Below are 15,116 nucleotides of genomic sequence, written 5' to 3'. Positions count from 1 at the left end.
GATGCTAGTGACTCGCCGTATTATCTGCTGTGTTGAGCATCCTGCCAGCTGCTGGGAGTGCGGGAGGAATAAATCCTAGGCGCTGTCCACAAAACTTACACTTCGCTGGGGAGACAGACCCACCTTTCAGGTCCCTTTCCCTGGAGGTGAGGGGTTTGCGCAGTCATCCACTTTCTCTTACCCAGGTGGCTGCTTAGAAAGGCAGCCGTGGTCAAAAAAGTTTTCCAAGAGAAGCTCTACCCTGTGAATAGCACAGTTTTGAAAAACCAATCTGTGTCAAGCAGTGAAGCAGTTAGATATGTGCAATATCTATTTTAAATAGAAATGGAAATTGTGTGTCACTTAACCATTCTTCAACTCACTCCACGATGCCTTTGACCCTTGGATTAACCTCAGAGGACTCATCGCGTAAACCGCAAGGGGAAGCCAGGTACAACGGAGCGTTCTTATAAAAGGACAGACTCCCAGCGCCACTCTCCCCACAAAATGCTGCCTATTTGTTTTCTTCTAAAACACCATTTTAATTTTCATTTTCAAAAATAGGACGTTTCCCGGGGAGATGTTTTAAAGACTGTAATTTTGCTTCTGAGGTATTGCAAGCCTTGCCTCTGTGGTTTTGTGACATCATAAACACGCTGAATACAACCCCAAGTGGCTACTCACAGGGAGGCTGTATTGCTGCTGGACAAGTGTGATCGGAAAAGCTTCTAGGCGCACCATTCAAATCTCAACACCAACACTTATAACAAGAGTTTTTTATACTTAAAGAAGCCACACAGAAACAAAGTCAATTAAATTTTTATTACAACCAAGAATATAAAATAAATGCAATGTAATTTATTTTAGTTTTAACAGTCATTTCAAGGAGGAGGCCAGGACAACTCAAAAGCGGGGGGACACTCCGCTCCAAAGCGGCGGCTTGTCCTGCACCTCCAGGGCGGGCCTCGCTGGGTGCAGCGCCCTGAGCGACACCTCGTAGCAGAGTGTGGAGAGCATACAGTCATCTCTATAGCCATAAAGAGGGATGCATGCAGGAAATGACTGAAGTGAGACAAGGACGAGCACACTTCACAAATAGGAATTATGGGAAATACAAACTATGCAGTTTAAGAAAGCATGTACTACATAACATATATAAAAAGTATTTTAAATTGTTGTTAAAAAGGACATCGTCAGTCCAGATTTTGTGTAATACCTTTAGTGTCTACACAGACAAATCTTTAAAAAAATTAAATAGTATTAATTTACTAAATATTTAGGAGATAACAGTGCATTAAGGATTTTTTTTTCATATAATACATACTTATCACGCCTTTGCAGTGACAGCATAGAAGAGTAAGTATGGCCTTAGGTACAACACATTTTTTAAAAATCCTAAACCAATGAACTTTGCTTTATGATATTCTTTAAGATTATGGGGACCTAAACTACTATGCTTTATATAAAACGTTACTTATACTTGAATCCTTCAAGTCTCCTTTACTCTCACTGCCATTTCACTGCCTTCCTCCATTTCCTGCAAAGATCTCACCATAGATAGGTTGGGGTTTGCAATTTTCATAGATTTCTTCCTTCATTATATAGTTTCTGCTACATAAATTTATTCAAAGCAGACTAAGTGGCAAGTCTTATTATCCAACTATTTTTTCTCTCTTTAGCAGAGAAAACAGCATAGTTTTAGAGGCATATAACTAACAGCTGCTTCACCAGGAATGAGGCAGTGAACACATATGTAAATGCCGTCCCTTTCCATTTTTAAAGGTAAATTGTTTATAAGAGCAAAAGAGTAGTGCAGAAGGCCAAAATTCTAAGTACTAAAGTTTTAGAACCACACAGATATAAAAATATACATGTCCTTGGTTTTTGTATGTTACTGCATGATCTGTTTCCTCACAAGGATTGCTTCAGCCTCTTAGTGTCAGTCCTGCCACCAGGCCACCTTACCCTTGAGCTCAGCTGCCCTGAAATCCCGTTTTCCAAACACACACCTCACCAGAAAGCTACCTCAAATTGATTTGTAACATGGGGAGCAGAGCACCTTCATGTCGATGCCTTCTTTCCTGTGACTTTCCCTGGTTTAGGTGTTCCCATATGCTGAGGAATCTCCCCCTGCATTCTCGGGGACATGAGAATAATAAATTTTCAAAGAGGAATGTGGCCATTTGGGGACTACAAAGGCAAATTTGAACCTTAAAAAGCTTCGTAGTTCTCCTTTGAGGTCCCACAATTTTAGGGACCATAAATGTGTTCAAGGCTTTGTGCCCCTTTACAGGGAAACAGAAATTACAAATCAAAATTATCTTAAAAGATAACGGGCATCGCCAACTCTGAGGCAGGACCACAGGAGGAAAGGGCCAGGGCCAGTGCAATGACCAGAAACCCGGTCCTGTATGGAATGGGGATATCTGGCTCGATTCTGGAGAACATCGTACTGGGAACAACTGATGAAATCCCCTTACAGCCTCTCCATCGGTTCTGCCAGTAAAATTCACCACACACCAGGAATGCTAGGTAGTCCTATGATCCTATAAGCACATATCACAAGAACTGTATTTCAAAGTTGCGTATAAAGTATGAAGGGACATGGCATTTTGGTTCATGCACATACTTGGGTATGTCTTTCATTAAATGTAAGGTCCCCTTGAGGGCAGGACAGAGCTTCTATTTTCATTCTAATTTCCTACAGCTATTTAATAGTGTTCTGCCTACCAAGAGCCACCCAATATTGAAAGGCTGCTGTGAACATTTCAAATGTACATGAATGCCTGCTGTGATACTGAATTGCTGGCGTTCTCAAAGGTAACAACACATAGAAACCTCTCCATAACAGTTTCTTGTGGAGCAGAATTTGGAATAGTGACTCCATCCAAGTGGGTTTAGAAGTGAACAAAAGGACCTTCACATTCTCAGATGTTTTCCCTTATAAGCCAACCATCCCAGCAGAGCTCCCTTTCATGGAGTGGAACATAAGCTCCTTAAGAGCCAGCAAGTACGTCTTGTCCTTTGTATCTTCCATCCAGCACAGCACTGGGTACACGGTGAGGGTGCAGTGAGCATCTGAGGAACAATAACTCTGGACAGTGAGGCTTCAGGCACAGGACAGAACCTTATATATGTAGCTACATTAGGCAGAGGGCTATTAATTTTTCATTTTGAAAACGGAAGGGGTAAATTACCATAGAGACAATCAGAAATTCCTTCCTATGGAGCATGCATGCAACTGTGTCAGTGTTGGTGAGCATCACTATATAGTCTTTATTATTAATAAGCATTATTATGCTGAAATCAGTAAGGTCCTTGCTGGCTACAGGATCACATCAATAGTGCAAAATATATACTGGCTTCTGTCTAAAGTCTTATGTTACTTGTGTATGGACCCAGAGTATATAACCAGGTAGATAAGTTCATAAAGAATAGTAAAAAAATGCTTATAACTTGCATATACAACAATCAGCTATTTCTTCTAGCTAAGAAAACGTTTCAAACAAGGCTGGTGCTGCTAGTAGCATTCAGAGAACACAAATGTCCTGTCCCTTACATTACAACGAGAGCTCTAAGACGACATTTCTTTGTGACGCTGGGGAGTGAGGGGTTCTTTACACTGACTGAGAAAGAACTCGGCCTCTAATTCATAGATCATGGAAATGCAAATATGCACTTTATCTAGTTTAGTTGTATACTATCTGCCCATAGTTTTTTAGGCACAATTATTAGTTTTCCCCTAGGGGCAAAAGAAAGAATTCAGTGCAATGAAAAGATTCTTGATAGAATTATGTTTCAGTAACAACAGCAAAATTATGCATACATAATACATACTTTAAACATGAATAAAACCTAAATTTTTAACATGCCTTAAAAATAGTCACTCTATATCTAATGCAAATACGAATGGAGAACACTGCTCTTTATTTTAAAAGCAGATTCATTGGCAGGCTTCTGTCGAGTACCCTTGATTATGTAAGAAAGTTACTCAAGATGGCCCACATGTGAAGAAACCAACAGCTCTTTAGAGAAGCCAACTTTATGTACAATACACACTAGAAGCTTTTCCTTCAAAGGAAAGTAATACATCCTCTGATCAGCATTGCTCCTTAAAGAATCCTAGTGCAGTTAATGTTCTCTTCAGCTCTCTGGTGCGGGTCACCAGAGGACTGCATTTCATCAAAGCTCTCAAAACCCTTTTAACGCAGACTTAGCTACAGGAAGTTAAATTTATAATTCTTCATTACTGACTACTGTTCAGGATAAGATGATTCTGGGAACTAAGTTCCATGTAAATGATTACATAAAAACCATCACACACTTCGGTGCTTCATTGCATGAAGCATACCAACTGCGAAGATGTAGGCTGTTTTTGGTTGTAGGCTCCCTCTGTCCCACCACTTGTCTTTTTATTAGACCTTCCCTGAAACTAGATAAATAAAAACATAATAGTAAAGTACTTTGGGACAGTAACAATTTCTGTTTAAGACTTCCATGAGCAAAACAGTTATATTTTGTGAAAATAACGCAGTGCTTTAAAAGGTACGTTTTTACCTGTGTTGCTAGGTTAGTTGATGAAGTATAAAACTTTACACCACTGAAGTCCTGATTCTAGAACATTAAAATCCTATTAAAAGAGCTTTGAAAAGATAAATCATAGTGATTGCTACAGCACGAGAAAGGTGCACCAGGAAATCCTTCAAAAGAATGCTGAAGGTCACAGAAGGTAAGTGCTGGGATTGGATCAGACGCCCCATCAGAGAAGTCACGATGAACACATGCAGGGAAAGGGTGCTGGGGAAACTTCACGAAAATCTTCTGAAGTCAATAGAGAAGAGACATCAGTCCTGCAAGATGCTCAGAATACAGTCTTCCTCCCACGTGGGTAAGTTTTACATGGCATCACAGTTTTTGCATTTTTGGTTCTCTTCAATGTGGACATCATATTGCTGGAGTCTGCTCTGGGCTGCGGGAGTCAGTACCGATGGGCCTGGTGAGATGGGTGGTACTGGGTGCTCTGCTGAGATGAGGAGGAGTAGCCTAGTGTGCTCTGGGACTGCGAGGATCCCTGAACACTGCTTTGGTAATTCAGGCGAGAACTGGAGTGCTAGGAGAAGGAAACAGGAGAAGGGAGTTACTGATGAAAGAAGAGATGATCACCACAATGGAATGGAGAAGTGAGCCGCTCATCAGAGGCTCCTGGATCAGATCCAGCTTAGTTTGTTAATACATTTTGTTGATTGAAAATCATAGCCTGCCACCACTATAACCACACGTTTGGCTGGAGTTCTTTGGGAGATGAGCTGCACTGGCACACACACACAAGGCAGTGGGGAAACTTGTTGCCCACTGCTCTTGGTACTGACTAATTCTGGTTGCATAAGTGAGATTTACAAACAAGAATCATTAATTTGGCACATTCGGCCAAAATTATCCATAATATCTACAGGTGCCTGTTAATTTTCTCATTATAAATAAAAAAGCTGTGATTAAGAAATCATTTGTAGAGAAAAAGTTTTCAGAGGTAGAGGCCAGAGTGGGGGCAGCAGCAGCACCTCCATGACAAAGCAAGGCAGAGTTGGGCAGGGCATGGCAGCAATGAGTGGGCTTTATGAACCTCAGGTCTTACTTAGAATAAAAAAATGTTCATATATGAAAATGCCCTCAGGAGGAGGCAGACACAAATGTATTTCAATTCAATGTTTTTATTACTTTATTTTATTTTATTTTTAAAATATATTTTATTGATTTTTTACAGAGAGGAAGGGAGAGGGATAGAGAGTTAGAAACATCAATCAGCTGCCTCCTGCACACCCCCTACTGGGGATGTGCCCGCAACCAAGGTACATGCCCTTGACCGAAACCGAACCCGAGACCCTTCAGTCCGCAGGCCAATGCTCTATCTGCAGGGCGCTTACCTAGGGGGTCCCTGTTCGGGCGCCAGGTCGGACCCCGGCATCTGGCGCCCGAACAGGGACCCCCTAGGTAAGCGCCCTGCACTCGGGACGGATAGGACTCCACCATAGGAAGAGGGTGGATAGTCTTCGCCGACTCCGTCCACACCTTTGGGAATGCCTGGAACAGGATTCCCCTAGGTAAGCCCCCCCCCCTTGAGAACCCCCACACTCGGGACGGATAGGACTCCACCAGGGTGCTACAGACCCCCCTATAGAGGATAAATAGGGTAAGAAGGTGGATAGTACAGAACTTAGATTGAGAAAATGTGCCATACTGAGTCCAAAGAAAGAAGACTCTGTATTGATCTTTAGATTAAGAAGATGTGCCATACTGAGTCTAAAGAAAAAAGACTCCGTATTGATCTTTTAACACATATGCTTGTTAGCAGCGGAATTAAGGTTACTCCCAGTCAGATGGAACATTTTATACAAGAAATACGTCCATGCTTTTCTGAGGAAGGAAAGGTGCCGGAAAGGTAAATGTAGAGGCATGGGAGAAGGTAGGCCCAAGGAGCCTTATCCTTAACCCCACTGCAGCCTCTCCACCCTGGGAAAGTGCAGGATTGGCAAGCTCTCCCTGGGGTGATAGATCAGGACTCAGGTAATAGCGGAAAGCGCCAATCCTAACCTTAAAATGGATATAAGAGAGCATTTGAGGGTTTTCTTTTTAATGCTTGCTTTTAAAAAATAAAAAAGGGGGAATTTGCCGGGAGCCGGTCCATCCTTGCTGTTTCAAGGGACCTGGCATATATGGCATATGGTTCTTAATATGTTTGCTCACCTTCTTGGCCCTGTGTTTTAACCAAGGTCACCTCTCCGAGAAAGGTTGAATCCCCAGGTAGGGATTTTCCCCTGAAGTTAGGGAGGGAATAAAACCCCTCAACTAAGTGCCAGGTGGGTAATTAATCACTTTAACTACGAACAATCATGCTTAAGCTACATAATCTTTACTCCCTGGAATGGAGATAAGAAACGCCCTAACCTTTGTAATAGAGATTGATAGGATTGAATCAATTGGTATAAATACAGTTGTAACAAGACAGAAGACAGAACTCAGAACTCATGACACAGATCTCAGAACACAGAACTAAGGACACAGGGCTTGGAAGACAGGACCAAGAGAGACAGAGCCTAGGCACAGAACCTACACAGAAAGTTCTCTAGAGACAGAAGAACTTCGCTGGCGAGAGCATGCCGGAGGATCCTGGAGAGGGACTGGCCTCGGAGCCTAGAGACAGAGCCTAGCAGGAGAACATGGCAAGGGATCCTGGACTGAACCTGACTACAGAGATTGGCAGGAGAACCTGACTGGAACCTGGACACTGAACCTGACTGGAGAGCCTGGACAGAACCTGGCTGGAGAACCTAGCGAGGGAACATGGCTACAGAACCTCGCTGGAGATCCGAAGCAGAACCTCTCTGGAGATCCGGGCTAGAGATCCTGGCTAGGTTGCTGATCAACTGAACACTGTCCCCGTGTCATTCCTTCTTCGCTGACTCCGTCCACACCTTTGGGGACCCCTGGACCCGCTGGGGTTGGACCCCGGCATCTATCCACTGAGCCAAACCGGTTAGGGCTTTATTACTTTAAATGAAACATTCATCTTCATAGGGCACATATGAAAAAATATGCGAAAGGAAAATTTGTCAATAGAATAAAAACATGGTGCCTGGTCAAACAGAATAGCTGGGACCAATGTCTTTGGCTATGCTCAGAAGGCCAGTTCTTCCTCTGAGCAAAGTGGGAAAGAATATACATAATAAAGCTATTATTTGTAGTTAAAATGTAAATGACTTGGAGGTGGTATTAGGGTTAAGAAAGGACAAATCAACAAGGTCCCCACCTCAGGTGCATAGGCTGCCAAACTGGACTTGGAACATCTGGCCCAAGACAACAGGGCAGCAAGATGGGCTTGGTTAACACAAATGACTGGATCCTTCCTAAGTTACATAACTCTGATTAGTTGTGTCAGTATAAGCAGCCTTCCAAAATTCCACATTCTAACTATGTTTTATTTTGAAAGTTTATTATGAAAAAACGTTCTTTCCATTCACAAGCCCTGTAATTGTTAGGTTGGCCAAGACCACTTTCACTTGAGCAGACTGGACACACACACTGGATTTTCCGTACCAGATAAAGCACAAACACATTGATGATGTTAGAGTTGCAAATAGATGCAAAGGGACTACCCCTCCTCGTGCTAGTCTATCCAACTAAATAGCTGAGATCTACCCATTTTATAAAGATGCTGTTTTGTTTTTAAGTAAATAGCACAAGATGGACAAAGAAAAAGATTTTGAAGAGCTCTTCAGTTTGAAAGGAATAAAAACAGTAATTAAGATCCTGACCAGGTAGCTCAGATGGTTAGAGCATCATTTCAATACACCAAGGTTGCGGGTTTGATCCCCAGTCAAGGCATGCACAAGAATCAACCAATGAATATATAAATAAGTGGCATAACAAATCGATGTTTCTCTCTCTCACTCTTTTTTTTCTCTAAAATTAATAAATTAAAAACAATTTTTAAAGTAATCTGTCCACAACTGTCTATAATCAGGTTATTATAATATGTAGGCAAAAAGGGGCACATGCTAACCTAACTCAGAGAAGGCCTGTGTGGTGGCCTTGCAAACTCAGAGACCTAAAGTAACCACAAAGGATGGTCTGAAATTAAAACTTTTTAAATTAAAAAGCAGTCTATTGTGGATAATCTTGTCTTAGGCCAGTATTTTCCCTGACAAAGATCAACTTTTATCTTAACTGAGCCTATTGTCTTTTTGCATCTATGATAACATACCTTTGGAGTATCAAGGTACCTTGCAACATCCCACCCACCCCCACCCCTCAGGGCAAAACCAAAGTGCCAGGATGGAGACCACAAATTCCCTCATTGTTACTGTTATCGTGTTTAATTGTTGATTGATAACTATCCTGTACCCACCTATGTAAAAGAAGCATGTGTCTATCATTTTACTTTTTACCCAATCCCAGAAGTTTCCCCGCTTTGCTATCTCCCACCTCTAATCGATCACCAGCAGATTTTATATCCTCCTTTGATGGTAATTTATAAAACTAGGTGAAAAACTGCCATTCTCCCGGAGATTCTGTTTCCCGGCAATTGTTGACAGTTTGGCTCAAATAAACTCACAATTTTTTTTTACAGGTTTAAATGTTTCTTACCTTAACAAATACAATCAGAGACACAAAGATAAGCCAGTATATAGTAAAGGTTTATTGCTCATATGATAAGAATAAACCAATGTTAGGGGGGGAAATCTGAATTTATGAGAAAATTCAAAGAGGTTCATGACCTGCTGTTTTTAGAGGATCAAATGGTAACCTTGACTAGTTTAACTGGAACCAAATGGCACTGCTGTTCTATCCCCTCTGCTTGTAGGGAATCTTCCAAGAGAGGTTTTCAGAGACGCAGTTGTGCGAGAAAATATATTTCATTTTGTAAGATGTTCAAAATGGAAAGCCTGTTTGGGCAGCTACTTATTATATCTTTCCTGTTAATGTTTTTCTTTTCTTTTTTTTCTTTTTTTTTTTTTAAATTAAATCTTTATTGTTCAGATTATTACATTTGTTCCTTGCCCCCCCCCCCATAACTCCCCTCCTCCCAGTTCCCGCCCCACCCTCCGCCCTCACTCCCCACCCACTGTCCTCATCCCTAGGTGCACGATTTTTGTCCAGTCTCTTCCCACATCTCCCACACCCCTTTCCCCCTCAAGAATAGTCAGTCCATTCCCTTTCTATGTCCCTGATTCTATTATAATCAACAGTTCATTCTGTTCATCAGATTATTTATTCACTTGATTCTTAGATTCACTTGTTGATAGATGCATATTTGTTGTTCATAATTTGTATCTTTACCTTTTTCTTCCTCTTCCTCTTCTTAAAGGATACCTTTCAGCATTTCATATAATCCTGGTTTGGTGGTGATGAACTCCTTTAGCTTTTCCTTATCTGTGAAGCTCTTTATCAGACCTTCAATTCTGAATGATAGCTTTGCTGGATAAAGTAATCTTGGTTGTAGGTTCTTGGTATTCATCACTTTGAATATTTCTTGCCACTCCCTTCTGGCCTGCAAAGTTTCTGTTGAGAAATCAGCTGACAGTCGTATGGGTATTCCCTTGTAGGTAACTGAGTTTCTTTCTCTTGCTGTTTTTAAGATTCTCTCTTTGTCTTTTGCTCTTGGCATTTTAATGATGATGTGTCTTGGTGTGGTCCTCTTCAGATTCCTTTTGTTTGGGGTTCTCCGAGCTTCTTGGACCTGTAAGTCCATTTCTTTCACCAGGTGGGGGAAGTTTTCTGTCATTATTTCTTCAAATAGTTTTTCAATATCTTGCTCTCTCTCATCTTCTGGCACCCCTATAATTCTGATGTTGGTACGCTTGAAGCTGTCCCAGAGGCTCCTTACACTATCCTCGCATTTTTGGATTCTTTTTTCATTTTGCTTTTCCGGTTGGATGTTTTTTGCTTCCTCGCATTTCAAATCATTGACTTGATTCTTGAGCGCCTCTGGTTTGCTGTCGGGCGTCTGTATAATATTCGTTATTTCAGTCCGTGTGTGCTTAATTTCTAGTTGGTTCCCCAATATAAGATCGAGGGTCTTATTAGTTTTCGTGTAAATCTCATTAAGTTTATCGGCAGCTTCTAAACAGTTCTTGAGAGACCTTAAAAGTGTGGTTCTGAACTCTATTTCTTCCATTGACAATTTTGTCCTGTTTCTTTGTCTCCGCATTTTGTTATGCTTCCTTGGTGCACCCCCTAGTGGTCTTTGTTCGCAGTCTTATAGATAAATCTTGATTGTTGTGGCTAATTCCAGGGAGGGTTTGACCTCCAGGCCAAGTGGCTATGAGAATCAGCTGTGTCAGCAGTGAGAGAACTTCTGTCCTCTAGGGAGGTGCTAATCTAGCCTTTGCCTGAGGCTATCCGGCAAATGCCTCTGTGCAGGGCTTGGGCGGGGCGGGTCGCACAGGATCAACAGGGTGGGCCGGAGAGAGCAGTTATGGCGGCTCTCAGTCCTGTCCCCAGGGGCTCTGCCTCTCTGAGTCCCAGCACCCGCTGCAAAGCTGGGAGAGAAAGCTGCACTCGCTCTGACCGAAGCCAGACAGTCTCGCTTCTCCCGTTTGAGTCTGGGTCCCTAAAGACTCGCCCGGATCTGGAGCTCAGAGTCTGCGACTCCCTCCCGATTGAAAACGCCAACCGCGCCCTCCGCCGCCAGCCCGCTCCGCGCACTCCGCATCTCAGAATTTGACTTCAGCACTGCGCCTCCTCTGAGTGTCCGTATGCGTTTCTCTTTCCTCCTAGTTGTAGGACTTCCACTCAGCCAGCGTTCTTGTGGTTCTGGGTGATGTCTCTTCCGTCTTTTAGTTTCACTTTTGAAGTAGTTGTTCAAAGCAGCAAACTCCAGCGTTAACCTATGCCGCCATCTTGGTTCTCTAATGTTTTTGTTAATTCCAGTTCCTTACCAGTGAGTTTATGGCTCCCTTGCTGTGGTTTTGTTTTCTATTATTTCTAACCTAACTGCTCCTCCTCCACCAGTTTCCCAAGGGACATGGTTCTATACCTTTTTTCTTTCTACCTTTCATTTAAGTTTTTTTTTCTCATTTTCTTAGACCTTTTCTTAGCTTGTTGCTACCTTGAAAACAAGATTCCTGCAGTTTTCACAAGTATTTTTACCTCTCTTCCCAAATACCAAACCTTTAATTTTTCTTTAATTTCCAGAATTTGTATTACAATTATAATTCTCTTTTTATCAAAGTACTTTAAAAGTATTTTCTAGTCTCAAAATTATTTCTAGTGAGATTTAATGGTTATTTCTGAGAAATTTCAATTTTAATCCTTTTCTCTTCTATGTTTATGTGGCTATTTACTATTTTCTTCCAGTGACGGCAAATCTTTCTGGTATATAGCTATTTTGTCCAAAATATGCTACCACTCTTCTCCCTTTTCAATTGCTTATCTAGGTATCTTTTTCTGGTCCAAAGCTGAAAGGCAGCTGTCTGTGCAAAAGAAGAAATTTTCTTTGAGGAGGAAAGGGCCTGCCTCAGCTTCCCTTCTTGGGGTGTCAGGATAAACAAGTCAAGAGAGAAATATCTTGCAATTACATAAAATACAACAAAGATATTCATTTTCATAATGCCCTAGAAACAGGATTGTACAGTTTGTACAAACTTTAACGTTAAGTGCTACTTAATTCTAAAAGCATTGATTTAATAAAAATGTATAAACATTAAAAGTACAAAATTCAGGGGAATACCTGATAATCTGATGGCATGACAGGCCCGCCTGAGTTTGCGCCTGAAGGCCCCAGCCGTGGCTTCTTGCTGGGAGGCACCTGGTTGAGGCCGGAGTCCTGACTGTGCTGCAGCCCTGCTGCGGTGCCCCCAGCCCCGGCCCCGGCCCCGGCCCCTCCTGCAGTCCCGTTGGTCTGGGTGCTGCTCTGCTGCTGAGGGGGTGCCTGCGGAGGGGCTGCTGTCTGTGCTGGAGGGACCGTGGGCTGCTGATGTTGGTTCTGTTGCTGTTGCTGATTCTTGGAAGGGAAAAAAAGCAAGCATGGTATGGAACTACATTAACAGGAAATGTCTTTCAATACTTGATGTGCTGAGCCAACATGCAGGGCGACCTATGTGGGACACCAAAGTGGCTGGAATGGCTGGAAAATGGAGCAGCCAAGGACTACAGCATCCCCAAAGGTCAACGTGCTGGGCCCTGAATGGGACTCATTCTCTGAAGTCCATTCAATGGCATAGTAATCCTCCAACCAGACACAGACATCCCACTGAAGACCAAAGGCACACAGGAAATAGTTCTGCCCTCATTAAAACAGCTCCAATAGTCTTTCGAGAGTAATTTTCAGGTACAGGGGTGTGGGAAGGGCCTTATATCTCCAAGTATATCAAGAACAGAATGATGCTTTGAAAAGCAGCCTGCATAAGGTGATGGTAATAATGCTGAACAAACAAAAAGCAAGAATGACGAGTCAGGGAATAAAATCCTATATAATAAAAGCCTAATATGCAAACTGTCCCCTCAACAGGGAGTTTGACCAGGGGGTGGGGCCAGCTGGCCAACTGCCCTTGGGCCCTCCTCCTCCTCCCCCCCGCCCCACCCTCGATCAGCCTCCCCACCCTGAAATTGTGTACTGGGCCTCTAGTAGGCTATAAAACAAATCAGGAAGGTCATCCATCTGTAAGCTTATTACATTTCAAATTTCAAAGCAGCCTACATAAATACAGGTTTAATTAAATAAAAGGTGGTTAAATACATAGGGATTATTAAATTATACTTCCCTATGTTCTCCTTTTGCCTCCTTACCCTCTGGAAGTGAAAATGTACTGTGCAGTTCATACCTTATCGCCTTTCTCTTCAGGTTCATCTTCATTTAGGAATTCTCGTTTGGGGTATGGAATCTGGCAGCCAGCAAACACACTAAAAATCATTATAAAGAAAGAAATGTCATGACCGAAAAGCTATGATATCACTGACCTTGTTAATTTAAAATTCCACTTTTTTCTCAACGTATTTCCTATTCTTCATCTGTGATTGGTGCTTGTTGGATGTCTCCCATCACAACTTAATTTAAGCATTAAAGAACAATTTGTTGTCTTAATTTTACACGTTGCCATGTTCAATACCAAATCTTAGCTGCTGTTAGGGAGTTGACATATGACAGAATTTCTCCACACAAACTTCATTGGCACTAATAATAACTGAATTTGTATTTGCTTCAACAAAGAAAATAACTTTTCTTTTAAGAAAAGCTGCACCTCTAACAAACCTAATCACAACCATATACATGGGTATAACCAAGGATGGAGACACACTGAATTTTAACTTCTCAGTTCCCCACTGGTTCCGTTTAAACTGTTCTGACGGACCTTCTATAAAAGTCCCATCTGTCCCATTTGTTTTTACCTGTAAAACTGATTAATCGTCATTCCTAAAATACTTCTTTTCATTCACACCTCTCTACAGCTTTGCTTCCTTCAAAATACAAGTATTTTTCTCCAAAGCAGCATTAATGGAGACAGTAAAATACTTCCAAACAAGTGCTCTCTTGCTTTCAGCCACTACCCGACACCCTCGACCGGGAGCAAAAGACACAGAAAAGGTCGGACACATACTCCAAGGTGGGCAGGGGGTCCTCCTGGAAATAGGGGTCCTGCAGAGCTTGTTCTGAGGTGATTCTCTTCGTTGGATCCATAGTGAGGAGTTTCTGAAGCTAGGGAGTGATGACACACAAAAAAGTTGTTTACAAGTCAGTTTTGACTTTTAAATTACTGTCTAACAGGATTAGTATCAAATGCCATTTTGTACAGCTCACTTACTGCATGATTAGCACACTACACACATTTATGTGGAATTGGCAAAAAACATTAGCATTAAAGCAGTTACAGAATTTAATTCTTTTTCTGCTGATAAAATTATTGGGGGGGAAATAAGGCTGAAAGTCATGGATAACATCTCCAAAGAAAAATATTTAATTTGCTCCAGCATCCACTGATTTCTTTTCCTTTTAAAGAGAAGGAACAGCTGGGACAATTCCATGGGAAATGGGATGAGGTGAGAGCTGCACTAAGGTTCTGACTTCCCAATCTGGGGGAGATGCACCTACCAAGAGGAACACTTTGCTGTCGGGCTTGACCTTGTGTTTTTCCATGTACTTTATGAGGCTACTGTTGGCATATCTGTAAGGACATAACAATCAAACATCATTGGGAACACTTACACCATTCATATAATGGAAAGCTCGAGGAAAGCTCGAAGACTGATTTTTCCTATAAGGTATAAGTTTACGCCATTGTTTTTTCTGATTAAAAAGGAATACACAACTAAACATTGGTAAATGTGTGAAGAAATAGGAAGTGTTACACACCGCATGCAAGAGTTTACATTTTTACAATCACTTTGAAAATAATTATGCATTAACCATTAGAGTTGAAAATGTGAATATCCTATGACCCAGCAATTCTTTTCCTAGGTACATACTCTAGTCTAAGAGAGATTTTTGCACATGCATAACAGGATACATAGACAATAAATGTTCTTGGCAGCATTTTGGTAATAGAATAAACTGTAAACAATCCAAATGTATATCTACTAAAGAATGGGTAATTAAATTGTTAAGTGTTGACATAATAGAATGCTAACAATAGTAAAAATGAATA

General features: G+C 41.7%; 1 protein-coding gene across 3 annotated transcripts in view; it reads right to left on the bottom strand.

Moving 5' to 3' along the window:
• Positions 1–782: 782 nt before the first annotated feature.
• CDK19 (cyclin dependent kinase 19) overlaps positions 783–15,116 on the bottom strand; it is a 138,216-nt gene continuing 123,882 nt past the window's right edge. For all 3 annotated transcript variants that reach the window (XM_059700711.1, XM_059700713.1, XM_059700712.1), the window contains 5 exons: positions 14,564–14,636; positions 14,073–14,170; positions 13,299–13,377; positions 12,206–12,478; positions 783–5,089 (listed from right to left, as the gene is read on the bottom strand). In XM_059700711.1, the coding sequence (XP_059556694.1) occupies positions 4,958–5,089; positions 12,206–12,478; positions 13,299–13,377; positions 14,073–14,170; positions 14,564–14,636 (655 nt within the window). In that variant the 3' untranslated portion in view covers positions 783–4,957. The remainder of the gene's footprint in view (positions 5,090–12,205; positions 12,479–13,298; positions 13,378–14,072; positions 14,171–14,563; positions 14,637–15,116) is intronic.

The sequence above is a fragment of the Myotis daubentonii genome, chromosome 6 (genome assembly GCF_963259705.1).
Source record: "Myotis daubentonii chromosome 6, mMyoDau2.1, whole genome shotgun sequence".
NCBI classification, from domain to species: domain Eukaryota; kingdom Metazoa; phylum Chordata; class Mammalia; order Chiroptera; family Vespertilionidae; genus Myotis; species Myotis daubentonii.
Note: the sequence above shows the minus strand (reverse complement) of the source record. Positions and strands in the feature narration are given on the sequence as shown.